Source organism: Plasmodium cynomolgi, chromosome 8 (assembly GCF_000321355.1).
Source record: "Plasmodium cynomolgi strain B DNA, chromosome 8, whole genome shotgun sequence".
In the NCBI taxonomy this organism is placed as follows: domain Eukaryota; phylum Apicomplexa; class Aconoidasida; order Haemosporida; family Plasmodiidae; genus Plasmodium; species Plasmodium cynomolgi.
Window position 1 is genome coordinate 280,316 of NC_020401.1, and position 9,308 is coordinate 289,623.

General features: G+C 43.4%; 3 protein-coding genes across 3 annotated transcripts; 2 read left to right on the forward strand and 1 right to left on the reverse strand.

Moving 5' to 3' along the window:
• Positions 1-2,971: 2,971 nt before the first annotated feature.
• PCYB_081510 (hypothetical protein) lies at positions 2,972-3,877 on the forward strand (the record flags this gene model as incomplete). Its single annotated transcript, XM_004221889.1, has 2 exons — positions 2,972-3,518; positions 3,738-3,877. 2 exons carry the CDS (start codon positions 2,972-2,974, stop codon positions 3,875-3,877), a joined length of 687 nt encoding a protein of 228 aa, XP_004221937.1.
• Positions 3,878-5,089: 1,212 nt separating this feature from the next.
• On the forward strand, positions 5,090-6,739 carry PCYB_081520 (hypothetical protein; the record flags this gene model as incomplete). Its single annotated transcript, XM_004221890.1, has 2 exons — positions 5,090-5,164; positions 5,240-6,739. The coding sequence occupies 2 exons, from the start codon at positions 5,090-5,092 to the stop codon at positions 6,737-6,739; spliced, it is 1,575 nt and encodes a 524-aa protein (XP_004221938.1).
• A 583-nt stretch (positions 6,740-7,322) lies between these two features.
• On the reverse strand, positions 7,323-8,033 carry PCYB_081530 (hypothetical protein; the record flags this gene model as incomplete). Its single annotated transcript, XM_004221891.1, has 3 exons — positions 7,323-7,475; positions 7,522-7,584; positions 7,932-8,033. 3 exons carry the CDS (start codon positions 8,031-8,033, stop codon positions 7,323-7,325), a joined length of 318 nt encoding a protein of 105 aa, XP_004221939.1.
• Between the last annotated feature and the right edge of the window lie 1,275 nt (positions 8,034-9,308).

The window sequence follows — 9,308 nt, forward strand, 5'->3', positions numbered from 1 at the left end:
TTTTTTTTTTCATGAGGGGCCCTTCTTCACACAGGTGAAACCCAAAGCGTGAACGATTCTTTTTTGCCCATCAAGAAATACCACTATGGAAAAGCTTCCCTTGCGAAGTGGCACTATGTCCGCAGATATGGCGATACATTCATCACGTAAATCGAATTCGCATAGAACTTTCTACCGCAATATTTCAAAAGATCGAAATGAATCAACCGAGGAGTTGTCTGCAAGGGCGGTATGCCATACGGTCCACTTGGCCACCCTGTTGTGTTTACATATAATCAGGCAATTCCTTGTACCTTTGGAAGGGACAAAAGGTGCCATTTATTTTGTAAAATATTGTGGAGTACTAAGCTCACCTGTTTGGTCTCCCCCCGCGTAAGTATGCACATGCATGGCGGATCATCCCCCCCGCACACATCCTACAAAGTGTTACATCCACAAAGAAAAGAAAACAAAACAAACGGAGAAACTTTTCCCATAAGAACCGTAAAAAGATATATTTCCTAACAAAAGATAACCCCTTGTGGTGGGAATTTTATTTTTCCATAAGCGCGCTTCACACTCGCGTCCAAATGAACGCACAAAAATTGCAAACGTGTGTGACGCCCCCATGCCCGTGCATTATTGTGCTGAAAATGTCTGTCCCACAAAAGAAACCCATTCGCTGCAGGCAGAGGTTCCATCCCGCATGTGCACTTATATACGGGGAAACCTATTTCTGCGGCACTTATTTGAATACAGCCCGCTTTGCACATTGATCGAGTTTTCACCAACAGCGTCTGTTCAGCGCAGTAACGTTTAATACGAGGTGGCTAAAAAGGAAGTATGACAAAGATAAACATGCGTACCAGAAGCTCTTGTCATGTTCTCCAAAAAGGGGAAGTTCCTTTTTGAGAGGCGAAGAAAGACATGATAACTTTGCAAATCCGTTTCGAACAACACAATCGTGTACCACCTTATCTGTTCATTTGCACCATGTTGTGTGTATTACTTTTTTTTTTTTTTTTTGGGGGGGGGAAGAGGCTTCGTACGTTGTACGATAGCATGTGAAACGTTAGATGGCTCTCCTTCCCGCGTATCTAACTTTTTTTTTCCCAAAAAAATGAATGAACCGCTCTGACCGTTCTCCCATTTGGTCTAACCGCATGCGCGTCATTTTTTCTCCGCATCCCGCAACTTTTCCTAATTGCCATTTTAGCCCTGCTACCTTTTTTTTTTTTTTTGGAAACTACCTCCGACGCGGCGAACTGAGAGATTTCCGAAGTTGGCCAATTTCCACCGCGCAGCGCAGAACAAAATTGCTAACAACCCGTGGGACATCTATTTCGTTTTGTTCTCAGGTTGCACATGGTTGCATAATTTTTTCCTTCCCGTTTGTACATTGAAAAGCTAGAAAGTCAGAGATGTATGAAGTTAAAAAAAAATTTTCTTTTAAACAATATATTTTTTTTAAATAAAATATTTTTTTAAATGAAATATTATGAAATGTCTTTTTCAAATGTAACAGATTTTTCCGCACGATAATTAATGCGGTGTTACTTTGTTGCTTTTCAAAATAGCGTCTTTTAATGTAGAAAATGGCAAAAAAAAAAAAAAAGTGCGCACGTGTGGAGGGGTGTGCACGCATAGCAAGTGCATATAATATACACATGCGTACATGCACGTACTTGTGCACATGGTCATATGCGTACAACACCAGCAACCCGCTTATGCACAGTTCGCGTGGGGAAAAAGTGACCAGGGATCGGGGAGAATTACCGATGAAAAGGAACCAAGGGCGGCAAATACGCCAAAACTGAAAGGTGTCTTCGAACATGTGAAATGAAAAAAAAAAAAAAAAAAAAAATGCAAAATAGTGTAATTTTATTTCTGACGATTCTTACGATGCGGAAGAGGGAAATATTCGTCTGAAAAAATCTCACGGCAGTGACGAGAAAATCGAGTGGCAACAAACGCACAGCTATATTGCAAATAAGTGTGACGCTGGAGGAAGTGGGGGTCGGTGGACGCGGATGACGCATCGCACACGTAGCAGGCGCAGCAACCGTGCAAACGCTGGCAACAAACGAAACGCAGAACAGAACGGAGCAGAATATAACCTAGCAGAACACAGCGCAACACCGCCATCATTACAAGATCGTCTACGGAGAGACGCATACGCTCCGTCATTTGTTCTGTCTACGCAATCTGAGTGGAAGAAATGACGTTGTTATAATGCCTTTCCTAGTATTTAAAGTTTTTTTTTGTTTTTTTTTTTTTGTTTTTTTTTTTTGTTCATCGTGTCAATGCTGCAATGCTGTGTAGTTCTCCTACCCTCGCATCATCACTGCGTCGTTACAGACGAGCTGCCTCCTTTCATGAGCACTCAATACAAACCGACTACGTTTTGATGAGACCATTTTGATCATCGAAGGGGAATAACACACCAAGTAGAGTCATTTGACACATTCTCTCGCCTGAACATTTATTTTTTTTTTTACAAAACGGTTCTCTAAATTTGTCACATTTAGGGGCACAACCGTAGGACGATATAGAGTCACGCCAGATTAGTGCACTACGCTCCATTGCACCGAGTTACGTTTTTGTTACACTTTTCTCTTGGTGTCGAAAGAACGGGGCACGCGGAGGGAGATTAGCTAAGCGGTGAAGCCGTGATGCAACAAATCAGCGTGACGATTAAGTGATGTAACAAATCAGCGTGACGATTAAGTGATGTAACAAATCAGCGTGACGATTAAGTGATGCAACAAATCAGTGCGACGATTAAGTGATGTAACAAATCAGTGCAACGATTAAGTGATGTAACAAACCAGCGTGACCATTACGTGATGCAACAAATCAGCGTGACGATTCCGCGAAGCGACAAGTGAACAAGGGGGTGACGGCAACACCCCCTAAGACCAAGCATACCGACAAAGACGTCCATCCCCCACCCCTCCTGACTCATTCCCCTCCTCCCCCAAAAAAAAAAAACATGAACGATAACAACGAGCACCTACTACTATTCTATGATGCGTATAAAGATAACAGAAACAAATGGGGAATCGGATTAAACAAATTAAACCTCCAAATAGACAACTACAAAACAAACAGAACCAAATTATTTCTATATGTATTATGGAACCTCCTCATTTTTATATATATACTTGAGTTTTTGGTTAACTTATTTTTTCTTCTATCTATGTCCCATGGTAATCTGGTGAGCAAAAGTATTCTTTCTTTTTCTCTCTTGGATTCCATTTTAGTTATCCTTTTGACAAGCCAAGGAGTACATGCTTACTCGAATGATAAGTCCACAGAACTACAAAAGTGCGCCAAATATTTCCATGTTTTGAGCATTTGGTGCTCCGTCAAATTGCTACTCTATATCTTTGTCGCCATTCTCTCCTTTGCTCTCCTTCCCCCTGAGAAGATCAACCACCTTTTTTACTTTTATGGGACCAAGGGGGTTTACTTTAACTACTTTATAGAAATAGTTATAACTGTGAATGTGATCAAGTCCGTGTTAACGTTCTTCACTGGTAAGCGGATTCACGGCGTGGGGTTCGTCTGTGCTGTTGGGCATGATCAGTTTGACGGGGTGTTGTTGGGCCTGCTCAGTTTGACGGGGTGCCGTTACGTCTGCTCAGTTTGACGGGGTGCCGTTGCGCTTGCTCAGTTTGACGGGGTGCCGCTGCGCCTCCCCAATTCACACCGCTCAACTGCACACACGCCCCCATTTCACACCTTCCCCTCCGCAGGACAAAAAATTCAATACATCTTCAGCTGCATCAGGACGTCCACCATCCTAAAGAGTAAAATTCGCAAAGACCTCGAAAAGCAGTCCTTCCTATTTGAAGACCACACCTACGGGACATTCATGACTGACTTGCGCGAGTGAAGGATGTTCTCACCTAATGATTCAGCCGACTGGAAAAAAGAAACCGCTTGACCATCTCAACATCGTTGATTTGTTGCTTCCTCATTTGTGCGGTGCATATTTTTTTTTTTTTTTTTCTTTTTTGTACTCTTGTTGTCACTCACCCCTTTCATCGTTCATGGAGTGTCTCAACGATTTGCTCGTTCCACCTGATGGGTGAAATTGGCTTATCGGTGCTTTGCATACATGTGGGCAAGGGTTACACATTCCCATGTTTGTATGCCCCCTTTTTCACCGGCTCAACTGCGCACACAACTTTTTCTGCCCCCCTTAGATTTTACGTTTTATAATTTACATAACAAAAGTTGCTAATTTTTTCCCCTTTTCCTGGTACATGGCTCTTCCCCTTCTGTACATTTCTGTTGGCTACGCTTTACATGTCATATTTCTGCATGTGCGTATTAACTCCCGTTTGTTCGGATAAGGTTGGGCCCACTGCTCACAGCGCTTTTCCCCTTCTTCATTTTTAGTTTTTTTGGCCTCTTATAAAAGTTGCCCAATTTTTTGATTGAAATTTGTTTCCCCAATTTTAAAATGCTGCTTTTGGATGAAGGCCTATTCGCCGTAAGTGAATGTTTGCCCTTGGCAGGGAAAGGGCGACGGGTCACACTTCCTTCTTCCTCGTGCAGGGGAACGTCCTAATGGAAGCCCCAGCCGTGTCGCGTTCCTTCGTGAGAGGGGTGTGTGCTAGTGTATCTTCGCCCATCCGGGGAGCACAAAGTCCATCCAAAAAATGAATTAAAATGAATTAAAATGAGTTAAAATGAATTAAAGCGAAAAAAAATGAAATAAATATGCATGTACGCATATGTGTAAAGAAACAGAATGAGTGAGCCCCCTTCCCCCCCAAATGGCCCCCACGTGGAGGAGAGACTTCTTCAGTTAGTTCGTCTTACCAGCCGTTATATCCGTAGCTACCAAGCGTGCATTACATCCCGCCCCGCTGCCACCCATTCTTGGGGGGCACCAACTGTTCGCAGAAGGGTCCGGGGAAAAGGCACACCTCGCGCAAGGCTCTCTCAGTCGAGTGGGTAGAGTTACCCCACGTGTGCGCAACCCTAACGTGCGCAACCCTAACGTGTGCCAAAATAGAAGATGGCGGTGAGTTGCGAAGACCCCATCGCAGCCCCACATGGTGTGAGCTAGGTAGTGAGCTGCGCATCTTCACACACAATGTCGATTTACGCTCTGGTGGGTCTTCTCCTGCTTGTGATCCACACCCACCTTCTCGGGTCCCTTTCGGTCAAAGTGACTCCACATGGAGGCACAAAAATAAGTCGAGCGATGGGGTGGAAACCCTCCCGTAGGATACCCACCCCCCAGTACATAACAACTCCGGTGAAGAAAAAGCAGATAAGAAATCAAAACGAAAAGAGTGTGAGAAGACCCTCCCTGAGGAGCACAAAAATACAAATGATTTTAGCGCCTAAAGGATCGATGCACGAAAAGAAGACAAAAGAAATTTTGGAAGATCCATTGAAAAACTACCCATGGGAAATAAGTATCCCATTTCATGAAACGATTACAAAAGAAATTAGTCCATATTATAATTTTTTAAAATGTGAATGGGCATATGTAGACCATAAAAAGGACGTAAGAAGAGCATGTGGGAAAATCGAAGGAGGGGTTGAAAATTATGATGGAAAAGGATTAAAACTAGAGAAAGGAATAGATAGACCTAGGTATAATAAAATCCCATATTATGATGACCATGGAGTTGAATGGAGAAATATAAACCAAGAAGAACTAATCAGATTTGATTTCCTTCCTGATGGAAATCAGGATCAAACTTTTCTTGAAACTGAAGAAGATTTAGAACACAGACAATGGGGAAATTGGAATTACAACTGTTCTAAAGAAACAACACAGTTGAATTCTGCTTGGAGAGATCCTGTACTGTCTAGAAGCTTGACTAATTTAATTTATCCATGGAATCATAAGGCACATGAAAATCATATTATTCCTTATGGGTATAGATCTCCCGCTTTGTTTATACCTGAACCCAAAATCGAATGGGAGCTCGCAGCTAGAGGATTTTTCGCTGGCTATTATGAAGATCCCAATTGGTCACGCATCAGATATTATAAGCAAACGAAAAAACTAATTTTGCAGTGGCATGATGAAAGCAAGAACAAAGATGGTGATAAGGACAGCCGAGTGTTGGACAAAATAAAAATGGAACTTTTTGGATTGTCTGCTAAAAGAAGGTACCCCTCCAAACAGATCAAACTCATTAATGAACATGCGTTGTTGAGAGCTAAAGAAATGGTTCTAGATCATTTACTGAATCCAAGTGCAGATCCGGATTATATTACTTACTTCCTAGATAGACATGAACCCATAGATTACATCGGAGGAGGGAACCATAACTGTTCTGAGGAAGAAATTAAAAACAAAACGGTAGTACTTAACATGTGTGTTTATCCGGTCAAACAAAGACATGAAACTTACTCAAAAAATATGTCTATTTCGGAGATGGCTGAAATGTACCATTACTACATGACGGAAATAAGAGGAGAAGGTAGGTCACATCAATCATGTGAAGATCCAGTGGATGCTAAGTATCAATGCTACGAGTTGCAAGAACAGAGGAACCAATTCCCTGCTTTGGTATCCCTATATAAACCTCTTTGGACGAATAAAAAATTCGGAGAAGAATTTGGGGATGCTCTTCAGGAGGGCCAGAAGATACGCATCGACCACCTGCGCACCTTTAACAGAAAACTCAGAGTTAAAAGGAGGAGAAAGCTGACCCCGGAACAGATGGATGCCAACAACTACGTCGACGACTACAGCCATGTGGACGACGAGTACGAGTTTTAGGCTGCCAAGCGGCTGCGCCCGGGTTAATGCGTCATCTACAAGCCATCTGTGTGCCATCTGTGCGCCATCTGTGTGCCATCTATGCGTCTCCTACGCGCCACCTACGCATCACTTCTTCACCCCTTTTACACCCCTTTTTTTGTGCCATTTTAACACCCAGGAGGGGGGCGCACCGGGGACCCCCATCCGTTCGCGTAAAATTAAAACTTCCTTTTTAAAAACAATTTCATTTGCTACCTTCCCAGAAGGCTATCTATAGGAGAAGTGCCAATACGTTAGGGTGGCGCTTCTCTCTCCCCTCAAAAGAGGGAGTACCATCTGCGGCGCACAAAAAATATCCTTGTGACGAAATGAAAGACCAATTGAAAGACAGAATACACTGCAAAAGGGGGATTATCACCTTTTTTGGTGACAGTACAAATGTAGGAGGCGGGAGCGGGGGGAAGAAGAAAAAAAAAAGAAAAATAAGAAAAAAAAGAAAAATGTGCATTTCACAAAATGACGATGAACCTTATGCTTCCCTTCTCAACTGGTGCACTAGTGCGATCGCGATGAGCAACCCCTCCTCGTCCTGTCGGCACCCTCAATCGATGCTCTGAAACGCCCCAAAGCTGCACGCATAGGAGCAGAGCTTCTCCGTGTCGATTTCCTCTTGGAATATTGGGAGCCCCTTCTGAATGACGAAAATGAAGTTGCCCCTTAATTCGACCTCTTTTTCGATGGGGGCATAGTATAGCTGCGAAATGGGGGAAGGGAAAATAAACGCGGGTGTAGTGAAGTACATGAAAAACTAACTTCCAATATATTAAAAGTGGAGAAATCGAGTAGGGGTGCCCCAATCGGAGCTGATAAATGGGGGGGGTAAAAAAAAAAACACGCAACTCTGATAAAGAGGTGTTACAAAAGAGACTCATTGAAGGGTAAAAAAGACACGATAAAATTCTCATAATTTTTTAGCCACACACATAATGTAGATAATTTTTTTTTTTTTTCTTTTTTCGACTCCACAGTCTGGTGTCCAGAATAACCCATTTTGAGGCAACGAAATGGGGACCCCTCCCAAACGAGCTGCGCACTTATGTTTACGCGGTTTATACAAATGACCCTCTGAGAAGAACGCAGTGTGCATCTGTCTTAGCACAACTCAGTTGGGTGAAGTCCCTTCGCGTGATGCCGTCCACTCCGTCGATACCTTCTTCTGTTTGGAATCAAAAAAAATGACGTCTAGTTTTGGAGGGGGCTGAGCATCGAAGGCAGGTAAGAAGTACAGAACGCCATTGAATTTTTTTTTCATCTTTATGAAGTTAATCACACATTCGTAGTAAGGCTTTAAATCATTAACGTAGGTACTCTGCATTAATCTCGCAACATCTTTGAGTAAAATCTGTTTCATGTTGTTATTTACAAAATAAAATTCTGGAATGGTATTTGAAAATATATAGGCTAATACTCCTCTCCCTTTTATGGCCTTTTTGGAATAATGTAATTCTAGTTGTCCATTATTTTCATCACTGTATATTAAATATACTCCTTCTCTTACTAGGACGGATGTTGATTTGACTTCCGGTGGGGGTCCTACACAGGCTGAGGCCTCAGGGGGGGGAGGGGCTGAAGCTGCTCCAAGGAAACTAAACTTAGGTTTTTTCTTCTGCAGAAATTTAGGTTTCATATCTTTTATGATTAAACGGGTACCTCTTTTTGCTTGTTCCTTCGGCTTCTCCAAATCTCCAACTTTTTTTTTCTCTCCCTCTGTCTTGCCTTCTGCTGCTGCTTCCAGTAGACGCTTCATTATAGCTTCCTCCTCCAGCATACTCAGTCGTTCCCTTTCCCTTGCGTTTTGTCTCTCTTCTTCTTCCTTCTCCTGTTCTTTTTTCCTTTTTTCTCGCTCTGCCTCCTCTCTCCCTCTGCCATCCTCTAAAATGAGTTCATTCAGCATATCGTCATCATTGTTGCCACAGCAGAGACATAGGAAGCACCCTCCCCCTTCTTCTCTCTTAATTTTTTCCCTTTTCGCAGCTTCCATTTTTTCTCTCACGACTACATCGTTTGAAGAATTCTTCTTCGTGTTTTTATTTCCCCCGGGGGGGCTATCTTTTTGGTGAGACCCCTTTCCTTGAGGCCTTTCTCCATGTCGCCTCGACGGGGGCGATTGCGTTGATTTGGTGGACTGCGAGGATTCATCGCTCTGTTTGGTTTGCTTGGTCGGCTTGGTCGGCATGGTCGGCTTGGTCGACATGGTCGGCTTCGTCGGCATGGTCTGTTTGGTTTCGTTGCGTTGCCTGCTTTGTCCGCCCTGACCGCTTTGTCCGCCCTGGCCGCTTTTCCCGCCTTTCCCACTTTGCTTGCGTTTCTTCTTTGGGGAGGTCCGCTTCTCCTTCTCCTGCCTCTCCAACGCCTTGGGCGGCCCCAAACCAGTTTCCCCCTTCTTGTGCGCTGCACCCGAATTTTTGGATGTCCTCCTCATTTGGGGAAGTCCAATCCGGGGGGGATGTCACACAAGAAGGGGGAAGAACTCCACGTCTAATCAGATCCAACCTTTTGCAACTATTTCGAAAATATTCCTAAAGGG